The 22,090-nt window shown below is 37.3% G+C and overlaps 1 protein-coding gene across 5 annotated transcripts in view; it reads right to left on the bottom strand.

The window, feature by feature from the left end:
- Positions 1-1,379: 1,379 nt before the first annotated feature.
- The window catches only part of ZNF112 (zinc finger protein 112), a 45,067-nt gene continuing 24,356 nt past the window's right edge, over positions 1,380-22,090 (bottom strand). For all 5 annotated transcript variants that reach the window (XM_038528641.1, XM_038528645.1, XM_038528644.1 and 2 more), the window contains 2 exons: positions 19,263-19,358; positions 1,380-7,481 (listed from right to left, as the gene is read on the bottom strand). In XM_038528641.1, coding sequence (XP_038384569.1) covers positions 4,978-7,481; positions 19,263-19,358 — 2,600 coding nt within the window. In that variant the 3' untranslated portion in view covers positions 1,380-4,977. The remainder of the gene's footprint in view (positions 7,482-19,262; positions 19,359-22,090) is intronic.

Here is a 22,090-nt window from a genome sequence, read left to right as displayed (position 1 = left end):
AGCATACCTTTTTTCATTCTTCATCTTTTAGCCCACTTAACCTCTATATTTAAAAAGTTTTTTATAGAAAACATACAGCCTATGTTAGGTTTTGCTTTTTTATCCAGTCTGACAATGTTTTAACTGGTGTGTTTAGAACACTTACATTTAATATAATTATTATCACAGGATTTGAACCTACCATCATGCTAATCTTTACTATTTCCACCATGTGTTATTCAATTTTCCTGCTTTTGGATTGAGTTTTGTTTTTTTAATAATTCCATTTTGTCTCTACTACTGGCTTATTATATACCAGTTTAAATTGTTGGGTTTTTTTTAAAGATTTATTTATTTATTCATGATAGACACAGACTGAGACAGAGAGGCAGAGACATAGGCAGAGGGATAAGCAGGCTCCTCGCAGGGAGTCTGATGTGGGACTCGATCCCACATTCCGGGATCAGACCTGAGCCAAAGGCAGGCGTCCAACCGCTGAGCCACCCAGGTGTCCCTTTAAATTGTTTTTTAATGGTTGCTCTGGGGCTTATAATATACACCTATAATTTTTCACAGTTTACCTTCTAATATTATGCCAATTCATGTGGTATAGAACAGCATACTTCCAATTTCTCTCTGCTCTGTTTTATGGTATTGTTACATTTTACTTCTTATATAAGCTATAAACTCACAAAACCTCGCTCACATTTTTGGTTTAATGAATATTTTCAAGTGATTAAAAATGAGAAAAATATTTGACTTGATTTTTTAAAGATTTTATTTATTTATTCATGAGAGACCGAGAGAGATAGACACAGGTAGAAGGAAAAGCAGGCTCCAAGCAGGGAGCCCAACGTGATCCTGGGACTCCACGATCACACCCTGGGCTGAAGGTGGTGCTAAACCGCTGAGCCACCCCGGCTGCCCTTGACTTGATTTTAAGCATTTTCAAAGTTCATTCTTTCTCCCTTCCTTCCTTCCTCCCTCTCTCTCTTTCTGATACAAATTTACTCCTGATATAATATTCTGTCTAAAGAAATTTCTTTAATATTTCTTATAGTGCTGATCTGCTGCTAGTGAATTCTATTACCTTTTATTCATCTGAAAATCTTTATTTTGCATATTTTTTTGAAAAACATTTTCATTGGGCTAGGAATTTCTGATTAACAGTATTTTGTTTCAGAATGTTAAAGATATCACTCCATTGACTTCTGGCTCGTTTTTGTTTTGTTTTGTTTTTGTTTGTTTTTTTTATTAGAAGTCTGCTCTTCTTCTCATCTGTTTCTTGTATGTAATTTGTCCTTTTCCTCAGCCACCAATATTTTGTCTGTCTTGTTCATGTTCAGCTGTTTGGAAACAATAGATCATGTTTTTGTTTGTTTTAATATCCTGCTTGGGTACTCTGAGGTTCTTGGATCTGGTAGAGGTCTTTTTTTGGGGGGGGGGGGGGAATTCTCAGCCATTATATCTGCAAATATTTATTTTCTCATTCTTGCTCTCTTCTCTTCCTAGATTTCTAATTTAACACATATTAGACCAGAGTTTTCCCACAGTTCTTTGAAACTCTCTTCTGTATCCTTCACACTTTTTTAGTTTGATTTAAATTGACCTATATTCAAGTTCTGACTATTCTGTTTTGTTGAGTCCTTCATGAGCATCCTTTGTGATAAATTTTTTCTAGCATTTCCTATTTGATTCTTTGTTAATATTCATGGAAACCCCCATCTGTTCATGTATATTGTCTGTCCTTCTCATAAAAGCACTCAACACATCAACTAGTTACATAAAATTCTCTAATATTTCCAAAACTAGTTCATCTCAATGCATGGTTTATTAATTAGTCTGCTGTTGCTTGCCAGATGATTGTTCTTCTCATTTTGTAGTTTTTTGATTGCATGCCAAATAACATGTATGAAACAGTGGAGACTGAAGTAAATACTATTTTTGCCTAGGGCACTGCTATTCTGCTAGGATGTTAGGGTGAAGCAATCTGGTCAGGAATTAAGTTGGAATTAAATTCTGTTGTTGTAATAGTTATCTTTAGTACACCACTTCAAATTTTTCTAATGTTACCTGGTGCTTAGGGTAGGGACTGGAGTGCTGGAGGATTTTTCTCAATGTTCCTTCTTCACCCTCAGCTTTTGGCCATCCCTATGTATCTGTGCCCCAGGATTCTCAGAGATCCATGTTCTTGCCACTTTCCCAGTGTAATCTGCTATATTGCTTATCACTAGGAGCAAGCTAGTCTATTTACAGGAAAGAGGGATATTTTTAATCATCTTGGTTTAGTCTCAGTCTTGAGTGGGGATTGGAGACGACAGAGATCTTATGCATTTGTGGGAGCTAGGACTACATAATCCTAAATGAGACAGAAGCTCTCTTCCCTCAGCTATGAGCAAAAATGGTGATACTGCCATGTTGTGAGCAATCTAAAGATGAGTTCATACACAAGGACAGAGGTAAGAGAATTAAAGAAAAGCAATACAAAGCCTCCTTGGCTGACCCAGACCCAAGTCTTACCCTACCTGTATCTCTTCATTTATATGAACTGAGAAATATTTTTGGTTTAGGCAACTCTTTTTACATTTCTTGTTACATTTCTTGTTTCTTACATTTCTTGTTACTTACAACTAAGAGCACCCTAAATGATAAAACCACCATGAGCTCTCATAATCTTCCCTTATAAACAATGATAGTAAAGAAATGTATTAGAAGCCCTGGTTTCTAATGATATTGTGCAATTTGAACTAGCACCTTTGAAGCCAGGTTAGGTGAGTCCCTTGGTCATCTTGTTCATCCAATGAGGGACGTGATAGAAAAATTATAATGCACCAATTTATAACACTACTGAATTGTACTAGGGCATTCTAGGCTGCATGATCTTTGAGATCTAAAGAAATTTCACAGAAAGATAAAGGTGCTGACACCTAATTTATCTGTATCCTCAATAACCCAGGGAATTTTGAAAATTAATGTCAGGGATTTTTATTCTTTAGTTTTGGCTATAAAGCCACCCAGTGAAATAGAACAATCATATTATGAGTTCTTACCTATAAAGGATGATATCTCAGTAGTTTATTACTTCAGTACAACTGGTAAATGTTAGTTGAAAAAAGTTTTAAATGAAGTACAAGAAAGAAAAGATTAAGCCAAAACCTTGCTTGTCAGAGAAAACCACTGTATACATGATTATGAGTAATCTTTTATACATCATCTATGAAACATGTATTTGAACATATATGTATACAAACTTAAATTAGCTGGATATTATGAAGGTACAATACACATTTTCACTACACAATATGTGCAATTCCTTCCTATCATTTTGGATCAATTCCTTACTTTCTATAACTCCATAGTATAGGAACTTGGAGAAACTCCTTCAAATCCTTATTTATTTCCAGTTTAAAAAATTACCCTCATTGTAAAATTTTTTCTATTAAAATTGCTTTATCATACATTATTCTGTATTTCCTGTAGGTATGCACGTTTACATATATATCTATTATATATACACATTATATATATAAAATATATATTTAAATATATAATTATATATATAATATATATTATGACACTTGTCTAACAAACCTGTGTATTTTTCACTCCCAACAGAATGTATTGTTTTTGTAAGATAGAGACCAACAAGTAAAAAATCCTATCTTATGTAACCAATATATTTGATAAGATGTTTAGAGAAATTCAAGATCTTTCCTTTTTTTTTTTTTAAATTTTTATTATTTATGATAATCACACAGAGAGAGGCAGAGACACAGGCAGAGGGAGAAGCAGGCTCCATGCACCGGGAGCCCGACGTGGCATTCGATCCCGGGTCTCCAGGATCGTGCCCTGGGCCAAAGGCAGGCGCTAAACCGCTGCGCCACCCAGGGATCCCAGATTTTTCCTTTCTTTGTGTGACTGGGAGGATAAGGATATAGAATTTGATAAAATTAAAGCCCTCCAAAAGCATCACAGATTCTGTCTAAGGAGGTCTGAATTGCACAAAGGCTTTAATTTAACTCTTAGAAATCGGTTAGATCCAAAGAACTTTGATGTCAATATGGAGACTAAAAAAACCAAAGTATTGTAATTTTGAGTTTTATTAAGAAAGTATTTTTCATTAGTAACCATTTCTGACACTTTGCAAATATTACAGTAAAACTCTGCCTTAACACACAGGGCAGGGGTAGAAAGTCAATTACGTAAAATGCAGTGTAACCAAAAACATTATCAGTTTGTACTGTCATTTAAAGTGCACATATGTGTATACACACACACACATACACACACACATACACACACACAAACACACAGCTAAACTTAAACTGATGGTATACTGTATAGAAAGAGACCAAATGGTAAGAATTTAGCTTATCCTGCTTGAGATAGGACAAAGGATGGAAACCAATTCCAGCAAGGTTACAGCCAAATTCATGTAATTTCATTGCAGTATTCCTTGAATCTATCCTACATTTCAAGTAAATTTTCCCACTTGAAGTGCTTATATTAAGATTACTTGCAGGATTCTTCCTCCAAATACATTTTTAAATTGTTTTCTTGGTAGGGGGTGGGGAAGGAGCTTAATAAAATTTTCAAATATGACACTTTTATACATTTTTAGTGATTTAGCAAAAAGTATTGAGCACCTGCACTGAGTTATGCAATGTCATGGTTTTGTAACTCAGCAATGAATGAAGCCCTTTCTCTCACTAAAGCTTATGTTAGAGTGGACATGGATTTAGACACACTCATCATTGTATTTTTGTTACTCTTATCTTTTATAAGCCCTAGTACAATGATAATTAAGTCATGTGCAATGCCTGTTAAAGTTGTCACAAAACCCATTATGGAAACTCTCTTGTTAGATATCTCTGCTGTGTGGTCTGACTATTGTGAATGCATTACATTTTCATTAAAGAAATTCTTTTTCTACTATAAGAACTCTAGTGCATTGAAAATTTCAGTTCCTATTTGAGGACTTCAAAACAAACAGAACTGTTATAGAACTTCATTTCTGTATGGGTTCTCTGATGAAGGATAATCCTTACCATACTCTTCACTTTTATAGAATTTATCACCACTATGGACTCTCTGATGAATAAGTAGACCTGAGCTCCAACGGAAACCCTTACCACATGCATCACACTTGTATGGTTTCTCTCCTGTGTGGACTCTTTGATGAGCCTGAAGATTTGATCTCTGACTGAAGCCCTTTCCACATACCTCACATTTGTATGGTTTTTCCCCAGTGTGGACTCTGTGATGAGCCTGAAGACTTGAAAACCCGCTGAAACCCTTACCACATTGTTCACATTTATAGGGCCTCCCTTCTGTGTGGACCCTCTGATGTGCTTGAAGGCGTGAACTCTCACTGAAGCCCTTTGTGCATACTTCACATTTGTATGGTTTCCCTCCTGTGTGGACCCTCCGATGTGCTTCAAGGCGTGAACTTTGACTAAAGCCCTTCCCACACATCTCACATTTATATGGTTTCACTCTAGTGTGGACTCTCTGATGACCTTGAAGATATGCCCTCTGACTGAAGCCTTTCCCACATACCTCACATATATATGGTCTCTCTCCAGTGTGGACACTCTGATGGCTTTGAAGGTATGATCTCTGACTGAAGCTCTTACCACACTCATCACATTGGTATGGCTTCTCTCCTGTGTGGACTCTCTGATGGGCCAGAAGAGTTGAGGCCTTACTGAAGCCCTTACCACATTCGCCACATTTATAGGGTTTCTCTCCTGTGTGAACTCTCTGATGAATTTGAAGATTAAAGCTCCAACTGAATCCCTTCCCACACTCCTCACATTTGAACGGTTTTTCTCCAGTGTGGACTCGCTGATGGCCTTGAAGGTGTGAACTCCGACTGAAGCCCTTCCCACACTCCTCACATTTGTATGGTTTCTCTCCAGTGTGAACTCTCTGATGGCCTTGAAGGTATGAATTGCGACTGAAGCCCTTCCCACACTCTTCACATTTATACGGTTTTTCTCCAGTGTGGACTCTCTGATGGGCTTGAAGGTATGAACTCCGACTAAATCCCTTGTCACACTCCTCACATTTATAAGGTTTCTCTCCTGTATGGACTCTCTGATGAACATTAAGAACTGATCTATGACTGAACCCTTTACCACATGCATTGCATTTATATGGCTTCTCTCCAGTGTGGACTCTCTGACGATCTTTAAGTTTTGAACTCCAATTGAAGCCATTCCCACAATCCTTGTAAGCTTTTTCTCCAATGTGAATTTTCTGATGACCTTGAAGATATGAATTTTGGTTGAAGCTGTTACCACATGCATAATGTTTATATGGTTGTTCCCTCGTGTGGACTATCTGAAGGTCCTGAAAATGTGAGGCCAGATTGAAGTCATTACCACATTCCTCGGAATTATAAGGAATCTCTTCCATGTGAACTCTATGCTGAATGTTAAGATTTGAGCTACAAATAAAACCCTTCTCATATTCCACATTTGTGTATAGTTTCTCTTCAGTGTGGATTTTCTGGTGGACTTGAAGACAAGAACTCTGATTAAAGACATTCCCATTCTCCTCATATTCATGGGGTTTCTCCACAGTACAAACCCTAAAAATACTATTAAGGTCTAAGCTATGACTGAAGTCTTTCTCATAAATATTGCATGTACAGGATGTCTCTCCTGTGTGAATAAGTTCACAAGTGTTAAGAGAGGAGCACTGACTGAAGCTCTCACCATATCCACACTTACATGGCTTCTCTTCTGTAGGTTTTCTCTGATGGGACTGCAGATGTGAACTCTCAAAAACACAACCATCTCCTCTATGAACACTTTGATGAATACAAAGAGCTGAACTGTAACTACAGCCCTTTCTACACGGACTGTAGGTGTGGCCCTTCCCTTCTAATTGTAACTTCTGATAAACTTCTAAGCTGGAGTCATCACTGAAGGCTCTTCTGTACTCATTACAGGGGTAGGGCTTTTGCCCTATTTGTATTAAGTCTTGATTAAGCAAAGAAACCTTCATGATGTTCTCTCCACAGTCATGGCAGCTGTAATTTTTTTCTGTTCTGTGTACTCCCACACTATCATTGTGATGTGAGACCCAACTGGTGCTGTCACACTTACAGAAATTATTTTTCATCAAAATTTGCTGACACCTACACTGATAATTATGTGACTCTGTCAGATACATTTTCCTCCAAGAATGCTGGGCTCTCCAAGATGGAAATTCTTGGCTTTTTAGGCAATTGGAAACATCCTCTATATGAGTCAGTATACAGTTCTCATCTTCAGATATATGAATTGGCACTCCTGCCCAAACCTGGCAGGGGAAATCACCTTGTTTTTGCAAATGAGAAATATTCCCTTGAAGTTTTTTCATGGAATCTTGACACTTGGTTATTAAACTACCTGCACCTTGTTGCCAGGTCTGCCAGGATGAAAGCTCCTTGGGAGAAATGTAGCCTAATCCCACTTCTTGATTACTCTCCATATTATGTTGACTCTTGGTTCCTATAATGATAAAGAGAATTTAGACATATGCACAAGTGAATGTTTTTATTCAGAGATTTCAAAATTTTACCCTTAGGTTATGACATGAAACTTCAATGAACTACAGGAAAATTCATGTTACTACTCTGAAGAATACTTAGAAAGTGGCTCTTCTTTGGTTATATCAGGAATACAAGTAGAACCACATAATTCAGGCTATCTGTATGCCTGAAAATCAAAGCTTTGCAACACAACGTGAAAACATCAAACATGGTGGCCCTGTTCAAAAGGCCTAGTAAAACCATATATGTATTAGCATGGGTTTATCATGGATTGTGTGGAGACCCCAAGGACAAACTAGAAGGGGATATTATCAAATTGGAAATAGGATTCAAGTGGACAAATGCTTTTTGTCCTAATAACTTTTGCTCTTTTTCTCTGGCATGTGGGTATGGGAATGTTTTTGTGTTAGGGCACAGTGTTAAATGCTGTGCACACAAAGGTAAACACAGACCTCTATGCTTGAGGCATCATATGGCCTCTAATAAGCTATCTTCATGAGAATAATAAACTCTTCTAAGTCACTGTATGCCATATCAGTTTCAACTTTAAAAAAAATATTTTATAATTAGCAAAGGCTATTGTATAGGTCTGAATGTGAAGCACTGTGACAGAATTCAACTCCAAAGACAGAAAAAAATGGAGGTGGAGGGACGGAGCACAGCCAAGTTCCCTGGCACCTTTAGGCGTCCTTTGAAGCACACCATCAAAAACCAAAACTCAATGAATAATGATTTTGTGTTGTGTCCTTTTACTAGAAAGATACTTTAACGTTTAGGGAATTTGAAGTACCAAAAGAAATGAAGAGAGGCACATTTGGGTGGAAATGATCTGTCACTTAGTTATTAACATTCAGCTTCCAAGCAGACAGTAAATCTTCATATCCTGGTAAGAAGTATTCTCCCTGCAGACACTGGATTCAACATGTACTTTTCTAACACCTGGCAGCACATCAATTCTCTACAGCATCCAGAAAAGAAAGCAGTAAAACAGGATTCTTTTCATACTTTCTTTTTTGTCTGTCTACACTGGAACATATTATCTACAAGGACAAGGACTTTATTTCCAGCAAGTAGGAGCTGCTCAATAAGCATATAATGAATAGATCACAGTGTGAGTCATTCTCACTCTCAGAATTAAAAAGACATGTATATGTGTTGTTTTTCATGGGAAAGAAACTGGTGGTGGTAATTTTGCCACAAAGTTGAAAAACTGTGTAAGAGGTAGGGCTACACTTATGGGACCACCTGCTAATGGGAAAAGCAAAGGTCACAGGAATTTCTTGTGGATTGAGTCTTTTTCATTTTTAAAATAACTTCAAATAGTGTATTTTTTTTTTTTTTGTATAAAATCTTATGGGTAGCCCCACATTATCCCCAACTTAAAAAAAAAAATGAAAATGCCACACTGATGACTGGGTGGCACTAGGCTCTGGGGCACTACAGTGACTGCTTGGTAACACTTTCTGGCACATCCATACGTACTCCTCTCGGTACTTAAAAAAAATGCTAGTGGGGTGCCTGGGTGGGTCAGCCAGTTAAGTATCCAACTCTTGTTTCAGCTCAGGTCATGTTCTCATGGTTGTTAGATCGAGCCCCACATTAGACTTTGTGCTGGGCATGCAGCCTGCGTAAGAATCTCTCTCTCGGGACGCCTGGGTGGCTCAGCGGTTGAGCATCTGCCTTTGGCTCAGGGCGTGATCCTGGAGTCCCAGGATCGAGTCCCACATCAGGCTCCCTGCAAGGAGCCTGCTTCTCCCTCTGCCTGTGTCTCTGTCTCTCTCTGTGTATGTCTCTCATGAATAAATAAATAAAATCTTAAAAAAAAAAATCTCTCTCTCTACCCTCTGACTTTCTCCCATACTCCCCCACCAAAAAAACTCACTTATTGGTGTCTCTGGCTTCTTAAAAGCCAAGCTTCCAGTTATCACATTAATATTTTAGCACCTAAAGATGAGGTGAAGGGACATACTGCAGGAGGCAGATAAAGTAAATAGCTTATGTGGAGAAGTTTGCCATCCAGCTAGAGTTCATAATGCTTACAGTCTTGTTTGGTATCATCAGAAACACTCAGTATACATCCATAAAGATATAGTTTAATATATCTTTTGGGACTGACATGGTGGCTTGAGGACATGAAAGTGCTTTGCTAGTCAAAAAACAGTTTTTTACAAAGCCATTTCAATAGAAATTTGTACAACATTTATGACATGACCCTTCTTTTTTTTAATTTTTTAATTTATTTATGATAGGCACACAGTGAGAGAGAGAGAGAGGCAGAGACACAGGCAGAGGGAGAAGCAGGCTCCACGCACCGGGAGCCCGACGTGGGATTCGATCCCGGATCTCCAGGATCGCGCCCTGGGCCAAAGGCAGGCGCTAAACCGCTGCGCCACCCAAGGATCCCTGGCATGACCCTTCTCAAATGTTTAAGAGATTAAAGTTTCACTTTGATGGTGGCTTTACAATGTTAAAGCAATGCAGGAAGGGGGGAAAGGTCATTTCACCTAGTTTCAGGCTCTATGGAAGAGATCACACACTTAACAGTAACTTGAACTTCCTTTATCCAGTGGTGCATACCAAAACACCCTGTCATTTCCTTTCCTTCTCTCAGCATTTAAGTTCTATCTTAGTATCAAAGGCAGGGTACCAATGAGAAATTGTGTTAAGGAGCTCCAGTCGCGTAATTGGTTTGCACGTGGTATTTACATGAGAAATGATATTAAGTCATATTCATAAATGAACCTATTCGATGGAGAAAATATGCACTGCAAAAGAGCACTATCTCATTTCAAGTAGGAAAGCTGAGAATTTATTTCGTCTCTTTAGTGATCCTGCTTTAGAATTGGAGAAAGTCAATCATTCCAGCATCCACCATGAACCGACTCAACAACAAAAATGTTATAGGTGTTGTAAACACCAAGTAACTCCTTTAAATTTAATAGTTAGCTAGTTAGTTAGTAATAGTTAATAATAAAGAATTAAAAGAAAAAAACCCAATTTATGTTTTCATTTTTCTCTCTTCCTTCAATAGAAGCTAGTCAAGAATATCAATTCAGATGACCCAGGTTGAGATGGTCCTGCATTCTTACTGACCTTTAAGGCAGTAAGAGAAAGGAAGGCATTTTGCAGGCAGTAGAGGATACAGACAAATGCTTACACAGCTGGCTACTCTCCTCACCACATCTGAGACTTAGCTCTGTGAGAGTATTTAACCTTTGGAGGATTTCTTGTGTCTTCACTGGTTTTCCTCACAAATTAATGAGTTTTTTTCTGTTTTGGAAGATTATTAGTTATTGATTTAATTTCCTTAACAGATTGTCAATTTCTTGTGTAAGTTTTGGCAAATTCTTTCATGGAATTGGTCCATTTCATCAAAGTTATCAAATTTGTGGGCATAGAGTTCATCCACAGTATTCCTTTTTTATCCTTTTAGTGCCCATAGGACCCGAAGATGTCTCCTCTTTCATGTCTGATATTAGTAATTTACATTCTCTCTCTTTTCTCCTTAGTTGGCCTGGCTAGATGCTTACTGATTTTAATTTTTCAAAGAATCAGTCTTTGTTTTCATTTTTTTTTTCTATTGGTTTCCTGTCTTCAATTTGATTTTTGCTCTAATTCTTATTATTTCTTTTTTTTTAATTCTTATTATTTCTTTTCTTTCCTTCTTACTTTAGATTTATTTTTTCTGTTTTTTATTTTTATTTATTTTTTTGTATATTTTTTTATTGGAGTTCGATTTGCCAACCTATAGCATAACACCCAGTGCTCAACCCATCTTCTTACTGTAGATTTAATTTGCTCTTCTTTTTCTCATTTTCTAAGGTAGGAGCTTAGATGGTTGATTTTAGATCTCTCTTCTCTTCTAATATATGTCTTCAGTGCTTTAAATTTCCCTCTTAGCACTGCTTTCTCTGCATCCCACAAATTTTGATAAGTTGTGTTTTAATTTTCATTTAGTTCAAAATATTTTTAAATTTCTCTCGAGATTCTACTTTAACTCATGTTAGAAGTATGTGTTGAATCTCCATATATTTTGGGATTTCATTTCCCAGTTTAGTTTATTGATTTCCAGTATAATTTAACTGTGGTCTGAGAGCAGACATAGTATGATCTCTATTCTTTTAAATTTGGTAAGGTGTATCTTATGGCCCAGAGTGTGAATGTCCCATGTGAGCTTGAGAGGAACTCTACCTTTCTAATCTATCCATGTTAAAAATGGCTCCAACACCCCTGCTTCATGCTACAATTTTAGAATCACATTTTTTTTAAGATTATTTATTTATTCTTGACAGAGAGAGAGAGAAAGAGAGAGAGAGAGGTAGAGACTCAGGCAGAGGGAAAAGCAGGCTCCATGCAGGGAGCCCGATGCGGGACTCAATCCTGGGTCTCCAGGATCATGCCCTGGGCTGAAGGCAGGCCACTAAACCGCCAGGCCACCAGGGCTGCCCAGAATCACAGTTTTAATTCAGTCTGCAAGGGGAAACATATAATGTATGAAAAGAAGAATAGGTTATGTAGAGTGGGAGCAGAGGGGCAAATGCAGAAAACAAAGATGCCCCTTTATATTAGAATATAAAATTGGCCGGCTTATCACAGCCTGAGATCTGATATTAGAACCACTATTAACAATCAAAAAATTATAAGAAAAAATAGACTAAACATATGTGTAATTAAAAAAAGAGATCTGTCATATTTTATTAGCAACATGCCATTTTCTCCACGTCTTTCTTATGTCTTCTTTCTTACGAAGTTAGTTAAGGCAAACACGGTAAGTTTTTATTAAGAAGTTAGTTTTGGCAGGGAATTGTAATTCCAGATAAACATGTATGACACCTGTAAGATGTCACTGAATATTTATGAAAGGTTGTGTTATAACCTGAGGTTCAGGAGCACCTTGGTGGCTCAGTTGGTTAAGCATCCTAACTGGCTCAAATCATGAGCCAGGATGCTGGGATTGAGCCCCACATTAGGCTCTGTGCTCAGAGGGAGTTTGCTTCTCCCTCTACCTCCTGCTAATGTGCTCTCTCTCTCTCTCAAATAAATAAAATCTTAAAAAAAAAAAAACAAAAAAAACAACTTGAGGTTTAGTTAAGGTTAACATCTAAAGTTTAATTGTGGTTGCAGCAATTTTTAACACAGTGATGTTTGATATCCTGGTAAGCCAAAGGGAATTAAAATTATTGAAGAAACAGCCGAGAACAGCTGTCTAAGACCCAATGGAAGGAATAGGATGTTTCTCTGTTCAGTGCCAGGTAATAACCTAAAGGAAGCAGAATTAAAGATGAGGAATTCTTAGGGACTGTCTCTAAGAAAAACACCAACTTCTCAGTTGTTCTTTTTCACTATAGGGAGTGACAATCAAGATAGGACAGAAAAGGAGATCAGATCTCTATAAGAGATTATTTAAAGATAATGCTGAAGAAGTCTGGCCTACCAGTCAACTAATGGCATTTCATTTTTCTAATTTTTAAATTTTATTTATTTATTTATTTGAAAGAGTGAGAGCAGAGGGAGGGACAAAGGAAGAGGGAGAAGCAAACTCCCTATTGAGCAGGGAACCAGATGTGGGGCTCCATCCCAGGACCCCAGAATCATGACCTGAGCTGAAGGTAGACACTTAACTGACTGGGCCATCCGGGTGCCCCTTGTGGCATTTTTAAAAAATGGATTAGTGTTATGAAGCCAGGAAAGCTTCAATACTGAAAGAGCCTAATACGTGTTCTGAAAATACTTTGGTCTTGTTTTATGGTAAGTAAAATTATTTTGCTTATCACTTTCCAAACAGAAGACAAATATAATGACCAGGAGGGAAGGCTGTACTTTTGAAAACAGATTATGAGATATTGTTGGATGTATTTGGAACGTATGACCTAGAACAGCCTGAGAACACTAATGGTGAGAAACCATTTGTGAGGCTGAAAGTCAATTTAGTAGATTATGCATGCAATTAAAAAAAAAAAAAAACAGAAAATATCAGAGGTGCACTGCATGTCAAGATACCACTGCATGAAATGCTTATTTCAGATGTGCAGATATGTACATATACATACGTGTGTACTGGGTTACATTATATACTCGGGCACATGGCCAAAAAAGTATGAAAACCACTGGTCTAGGGGCACCTGGGTGGCTCAGGTGGCTCAGTGATTGAGCATCTGCCTTTGGGTCTGCCTTTGGCTCAGGTCATGATCCTGGGATTGAATCCTGCATCAGGCTCCCCATAGGGAGCCTGCTTCTCCCTCTGCCTATGTCTCTGCCTCTCTCTGTGTGTCTCTCATTAATAAATAAAATCTTAAAAAAGAAAAGAAAACCACTGGTCTAAATATTTGAAGAAGGTGTAAACTTCATAATGAAACAATAGCAAGGCTCAAACGCAAAGTTCAAACATGGAAATGTGGAAAAATATCAACAGGTAGGTTTGTACCTCTTAGTTTCATGCCTGTATGGGCTAAAGTTTCAAAATATAAAGAACAAATTACCACTTAGAATAGATTCTTTCTCTCCCTTAGGATATGTGAACCCTGGAAGTACAACTTCTTTTTTTCAATTTACAATGATCACCAGTTGAAAGTTGTACACTAGGGATCCCTGGGTGGCGCAGCGGTTTGGCGCCTGCCTTTGGCCCAGGGCGCGATCCTGGAGACCCGGGATCGAATCCCACGTCGGGCTCCCAGTGCACGGAGCCTGCTTCTCCCTCTGCCTGTGTCTCTGAGCCTCTCTCTCTCTCTGTGACTATCATGAATAAATAAATAAAATCTAAAAAAAAAAAAAAAAAAAAAAAAAGAAAGTTGTACACTAGATCCTCAAGATAATGAAGATTTGAAAATTGTCTGAAATCTACTTTAACAGTTGTTTATTTAATAGTTAATCTGGAGGGCGTAAAAATGAAGAACTACATAGTCATCTTTGAACACATTTTGAATACATACTCATTTTGTAAGTCCAGTTTTTCTCATCTTGAATCTTTCTTGCCTCTCACAGAAAAAGGGAATCTAGGGAATCTATGTGGTTGCCAACTTTGGACAAGATGGATGGTCTGTAACTTAGAAAATCTTGCAAGGAAATGAATAGTTTAGAAACTGTTATTTATTGACATCTTTCTCTTTCCTATTGTAAATGTAAAGATTTCTTCTATGAGGAGCCTGACAAAAGAGTGGTTATAAGAATACTAATTTTAGGGACGCCTGGGTGGCTCAGCAGTTAAGCATCTGCCTTTGGTTCAGGGCGTGATCCTGGAGTCCTAGGATCGAGTCCCACATCGGGCTCTCTGCAGCGAGCCTGCTTCTCCCTCTGCCTGTGTCTCTGCCTCTCTCTCTCTCTCTCTGTGTGTCTCTCATGAATAAATAAATACAATCTTAAAAAAAAAAAAAGAATACTAATTTTAAAAATGTTTCTTTACCCAAATCAATTAAATCAGTTGCTATAGCCAAGAAAGCCAATGGGGGAGAATTATGTCTCTCTGGGCTGCAACTCCAAAGTTAAAGCTTAGTAAGGGTTGGGTTTTCTCTCTGAATCTTTGAATCACTAGGTAATTTATTCCACAGAAATAAAATCACTCTAGTATCCAAGGACATTTAGATTGAGGTTTTTATCACTGTACTTTCTGTACTATTAAAAAAGGGGAGAAGATAAACTAATGCCCATCAATTAAATAAATGGATAAATGATACATGTTATAGCACATATTGTAATATTCTATAGCCATGATTTAAAAAAAGTTATAATCACTGACTGGGTGGGATTTCCCCAAAATATTATGAGAGAGAAAAATCAGTTTGTTAAAATTAGGTTAATTAAATTAAATATTAGTATATTAAAAAATATAAAGAATGGAATGCCTGGGTGGCTCAGCAGTTAAGTGGTACCTTCAGCCCAGGGTTTGATCCTGGAGACCTGGGATGGAGTCCCACATCGGGCTTCCTGCATGGAGCCTGCTTCTCTCTCTGCCTCTATGTCTCTGTGTCTCTCTGTGTCTCTCATTAATAAATAAATAAATTCTTAAAAAATATATATATATATAAAGAATATATTATATATAAAGAATGTATTATACTTAAATGCATCTTAAGAATGTATTTTATCTAAAATTATATTGTATAATCTGTAACCTTGAATCTTAACTGAGATGGCAGCAAAACATTATAGAAGTGAAATAAGTTGCTTTGAAAATTTTTACTGACTTTTGCCTACCCAGGAGCATTCTTAGCTACATAGCTGTCAGAGTCCTGAGGACCCCAGAAATATTACTAAAATGTTTAGACATAAATGACAAACTTGAAAATTCTACGTTGAAAAGAAAAATACAGGCCAATATCTCTGATGAACATAGATGCAATGTAAAAATCCTTAACAAAACATTATCAAGCTGAATTCAACAATACATTAGAAAGATCATACACCATGATCAAGTGGGATTTATCCCAGGAATGCAAGGATGGTTTGACATTCTCAAATCAGTCAATATGATACAACACATTAACAAAATAAAGGATAAAAATCATATGATCAACTTGGGACACCTAGGTGGATCAGTAGGATAAGCAGCAGCCTTCAGCTCAGGTCGTGATCCCAGGATCCTGCTCAGTGAGAGTCTGCTTCTCCCTCTGTCCTTCCCCCCACTCATGCTCACTCTCTCTCACAAATAAATAAAATCTTTAAAAAATCATATGATCATCTTAACAGATGCATAACAAGCATCTGACAAAATTCAACAACCATTCATTATAAAAATTCTCAACAAAGTGAGTATAAAGGGAATGTACTTCAACATAATAAAGGCCATATATGAAAAGCCCATAGATAATATGATATGGTTAAACAAAACTCAGGAACAAGATAAGGATGTCCAGTCTCACATGTTTTATACAGATTTAGAGAAATTAGGCAAGAAAAAGAAATAAAAGGCATTCAAATTGGAAAGGAAGAAAAATTGTCACTGTATTTGCACATAACATGATGTTATATATAGAACCCTAAAGACTCCACACACAAAATAACTGTTAGAATAAATGAATTCAGTAAAGTTGTAGAATAAAATATCAATACACAAAAATTTGGACATTTCTTTAAACTAATAACAAACTATCAGAAAAAGAAATTAAGAAAACAATCACATTTACAACTGCATCAAAAAGAATAAAAAATCCACAAAAAAATTTAACCAAGGAAGTGTAAGACCTAGATGTTGGAAAAATGACAAGACACAAAATTAATGAAAACAAGAATTAATGAAAGAAATGGAAGAAGACACAAATAAATGGAAATATATTTGTGCTCACAGATTGGAAGAATTAATATTGTTAAAATGTCCATATTATCCAGGGCAATCTACAAATTCAATGCACTCCCTATCAAAATTCCAATGGTTCTTTTCTTTTTTAAAAAAGAAAATTTATTTATTCATGAGAGACACGCAGGGAGCCTGATACGGGACTCGATCCTGGGACTCCAGGATCATGCCGAAGGCAGGCGCCAAACTGCTGAGCCACCCAGGGATACCCTCCAATGGTTATTTTCCACAGAAATAGAACAAACAACCCCAAAATTTGTATGACAAAAGACGCCAAAGCAATCTTGAGAAAGAACAAACTAGAGGCATCATACTCCTGTTATTTCAAACTATATTATAACACAACAGTGAGTAAAACAGTATGGTATTGGGATAAAAACAGACACATAGATCTATTCTAGAGAACAGAGCCCAGAAATAAACCCATGCTTATATGGTCAATTCATTTACAACAAAGGAACAAGAATATGTAGTAGGGGAAAAAGTCTCCTCAACAAACGGTGTTGGGAAAACTGGTCAGCCACATGCAAAAGTATGAAACTGAACCACTTTCTCAGACCATACACAAAAATTAACTCAAAATGGATTAAAGACTTGAACATAAGACTAAAACCAGGGACGCCTGGGTGGCTCAGTGGTTTAGTGCCTGCCTTCGGCGTGATCCTGGAGACCCGGGATCGAGTCCCGCGTCGGACTCCCTGCATGGAGACTGCTTCTCCCTCTGCCTGTGTCTCTGCCTCTCTCTCTCTCTGTCTCTCATGAGTAAATAAATAAAATCTTTAAAAAAAAAAGACTAAAACCATAAAACTCCTAGAAGAAAACACAGGCAATAAGCTCCTTGACATGGGTCTTGGCAAAATTTTTTTAATCTGACACCAAAAGATGAAGCAACAAAAGCAAGAATAAAATGTGGACCTGCATGAAACTAAAAAGCTTTTGCACAGCAAAGTAAACCTTCAACAAAATACAAAGGCAACCTACTGAATGGAAGAAAATAATTATAAATCATAAGCTGATAAGGGGCTAAAATACATGAATAACTCCTATAACTCAATAGCAAAAAAAAGCCCCAAACAATTCAATTAGAAAATGGGCGGAAGATCTGAATAGACATTTTTCAAAAAAAGACATACAGATGGCCAACAGACATGAAAAGATATTCAACATCACTCATAATCAGGGAAATGCAAAATCAAAACCATAATGAGATATCATCTCATACTTGTTACAATGGCCAGTATCAAAAAGATGCAAGAGAAAAGGTGTTGGCCAGGATGCAGAGTAAAGGGAATCCTCACACACTGTTGGTGGGAATGGAAATTTATGCAACCACTACAGAAAACAGTATGGAGTTTCTCAAAAAATTTTAAAAAAGAACTATCATATGATCTAGTAATCCCACTTCTCAGTACTTATCTGAAGAAAATGAAAACACTAATTTGAAAAGATATACATACTCCATGTTCATTGCAGCATTATTTACTTTATTATAGTGAAGATATGGAAACAACCTAAGTTTCCATCAATAGATGAATGGAGATAGATAGATAGATAGATAGATAGATAGATAGAAAGATAGATAGATAGAGATGGCCACAAGACAAAATGAAATCATGCCATTTGCAACAACATGGATAGACTTCGAGGGCATTATGCTAAGTGAAACAAGTCAGAGAAAGACAAACACAGTACGATCTCTTTTATATGTAGGTTAAAATACAACAATGATACCCAGCTTACAGATACAGAGAACAGACTGATGGTTTCAAGAGGAAAGGGTTAGGAGTGAGAAAAATAGTTGAACCGATAGTTTTGGTGTTCCCTTTTTTTTTAAGTTTAAAGAAATTGAATAAGAATTTTAAGAAAACTGTAGCTAGGTCAAGGGACTCTTAAAGGTGATAGAGGATAAGAGGATGAAAAGAAAGGACAGAATGGAAAGATAAAGAGCTGGGTATTTGACTAAGGAAGTTAATATAAGAGTGTCTCAGTTGGAACTGCTGCATGGGAAGGACCAGTTATGATGCTGGCATTGATCACTTTTGATACTGACTTTAGTGACTGGCTACCTATACTCAAGGACACCTACACAATTAGAATTAGGACAGGCCTCCATCAGAAAACAGCATTCTATAGTATCCTTCAACTGTGCAGATTTATTCTATGCCTACCAGCTGTTCCAGAGGACTGAAGACAGTGAGGACCGTGCATCTATTAATGAATTCATTCATTGAAGGCAAAGAGAAAAAAAAAAAGCAAGTAACCTGAAGCAGAAGCATCATCATGATGGGTCTGATGGGCAGCAATGGGGCAGTGCAGAACTGAATGAATGGATGGAAATAAACAATTACAGATAAATATGGAAAGCCAGAGGAGGTTGAGGGGACAGACACCCTAAGGCCTGACATGTTCTGACTCACATCTTATGAGAGGTTACCATGGGACAGTTCTTACCTATATATCCATCTCTCTGGGTTTCTGTCTCCATCATCAAAAGCTTTTCTTCCCTCTCCAGTTGGAATATAAGCTCTGGTTTGTAGAACTGATTCCCTGTAGAAAAGCAAGGAGAGCAAAAGTTTTAAGTTTTGATGAAGTCCAATTGATCCTCTTTTTTTTTTTTTCCTTTTCTGAATCATGCTGTTGGTGCCCAAGTACTGTTTGCCTAACCCATGGTCATGAAGATCTTCTTCTGTTTCCTTTTAGAAGTTTCACACTTTTCCATTTTCCATTAAGTCTATTATCCACTTAAGAGTCAATTTCTTAGTGAGATGTGAGGCATGGGTATAGATTCCTGCATACAAAAGTCCAACATTTTAGCACCCTCTGTTGAAAAGACTATAGTTTCTCCACTAAATTGCTGTGGCACCTGTAATACATCTAAAATAGTTTCATGATGGCTTCTTCCATATCACCCTGATGAGCAAATCCACTAAAAATTGTTCAGGATTGCAGTTTGTTTCCTCATCCCCCTCCCACTATACCTAACACTAAGAGGATATAGTTACATGCTGTGTTCCTTAGCTATTTCCAGAGTTCGTTCTTTCTTTTCTTTCTTCAGGGTGGTTATGGTATTAGTTTAAAATATAACTAATTTAATTTGTTTCATTTTTCTTTTAGTTTTAGATTATCATACCTTTGCATTCTTACTTTTTTCTTTTTTTCTTTCAAGATTTTGTTTAAATTCTAGTTAGCTAACATACGGTGTAGTATTAGCTTCAGGTGTAGAATTTAGTGATTCATCAGATGCATATAACACTCGGTGCTCATTACAAGTGTCCTCCTTAATGCCCATCACTCATTTACCCATCTTACCTTTTTCTTCTTTAGTTTTTAAAATGCACTGAACTAACGTATTTTCAAAAAGTCCCAACCAGGCAGAAAAGCATACTGAAAGGAGTGTGACACATCTTCCACACTCCTACCTTACCACTGTATGAGACTAACTTCATGAATTTCTGATTAATCCTTCTTGGGTTTCTTCTTATAAAGACAAGCAGATATATGTAGGTTTCCTTATTTCCCCTTCTTACTTACATGAATTGTAATATACTATTAATGCTCTTTTGCACTTTGCTGTCTTTAGGGAAAATTCCTAGAAGAATTGCTGGGAACACTGCTGGATAATTGTCAAATTCCCCTCCTTCGGGACTGTTTTGTTTTGCTTTCCTACTTTCAGTGCATGAGAGTGCTTTATTTCCCACAGCTATGCCCAAAAAAGTACAGTGTTAAGTGTTTGAATTTTTGGTAATCTCATGTGGGAGAAATGGTATTTCAGTATAATTTTACTTAACATCTCCTGTATGTTTAATAAAATTGAACATCTACTCACATGTATGTATGTATATGTTTGTAAATATATGCACACATACTTATTCTTACCTACCTGCTCTATCCCCTGAGACCAAGAAACAAAGCCACTACAGTGGCAGTGACAATATCTAGCATTCAGACCTTAAATACCATTCTCCAAGAGACGGATGATTCCAGAGCTGGGATATAAAGTGAAATATGAACACACAACAGCACCTATGCCATAAGGTAAGGAAGTGCTCAAAAAAGTGGTGGGGGCATATTATGAAAGGTTGAATTTGGAACAATTTGAGCACCAAAACAATTATGGCAATATTATAAACCATTTTAAAAAAATAATTCACAAGTCTCTATAAATAAATAAGTGATTTAAGTGTGGGGGGCTCTTGCTTACTGTAGAATGCCAAGAGCTGACTGCTAACTGTGAAGGAGGTACTAAGTCAGAAAATCATTTTGTAACGATCATGGTAAAGACCAGGTGGATAAGGGAAGAATCATCATTGGATGCGATATCTACACAGAAATATTTGTGTGGTCTTAAACAATGTTGCCCTATGATTGCAAGAGAAACAAAGCAATGATTTTGTAGTGGAGAAATTGGACATCTTGACTGCATGATCAAAATTCGCACCACCAATGAGGAACAGATGGCAGACCTCTCTAGATGTCATATTCTCAAAAGGTCTATCAATGCAGAGTTCCAGCCAGAATGGATCATCTGAACCTAATTATAAGGAAGTATTAGGAATGCTACATGAAATATGGGGGTGGAGGAGGATAGAAATAACAGTATTTTTCTAAAAGGTCACTTTCATAAGAGACACAGAAATTGCTGTGGAAATGTTCCAAATTAAAGGAAGCTAGAGACATGACAGCTACAGTAGACTGAAGACTAGGCCTTACTCTGGAGAAAGAAAAATATGCTTTTAGGAATATAACTGGCTCTACTGATAAAAGCAGAGCATAAATGAAAGATTGGATAGAAGTATTATATTTATACTGGGAATATGTAAGAGAATATTCCTATTTCTACAAAATATACCATTCAGTGAAGAATTAAGCTGCTCAAAGAGAGGTCTGGTCTTTGGCCTCAGCTCTTAGGAAGCGATCTCTAAGTCCTTGAGATTCTCTGTCTGGGAAGAGTGTCTTTCTCACTTGGAGGCTTTGGACTACACCAGATTGGTTACCAATGTGATTTATGGTGGGGCCTTTGGGCCACCTGCTATCAGCTTCATTTCCAGGGGGGCTGGAAACTAAGGTTAGCCACACAGGTGTCCAACCATATCTACGTAGCCAAACCACAATAAAAGTGCTGGACACCAAAGCTTGTGTGAGCCTCTCTTGTTGGCAATACTCCCTGTGTACTGTGACCCATCACTGCTGGGAAGAGGTAGCGCTGCCTATGACTCCTCTGGGAGAGACAATTAGAAGATGGTGCTGGAAATCCCCTGATGCTGCCCCAAGTGCCTCTT

Source organism: Canis lupus, chromosome 1, assembly GCF_011100685.1.
Source record: "Canis lupus familiaris isolate Mischka breed German Shepherd chromosome 1, alternate assembly UU_Cfam_GSD_1.0, whole genome shotgun sequence".
In the NCBI taxonomy this organism is placed as follows: domain Eukaryota; kingdom Metazoa; phylum Chordata; class Mammalia; order Carnivora; family Canidae; genus Canis; species Canis lupus.
Note: the sequence above shows the minus strand (reverse complement) of the source record. Positions and strands in the feature narration are given on the sequence as shown.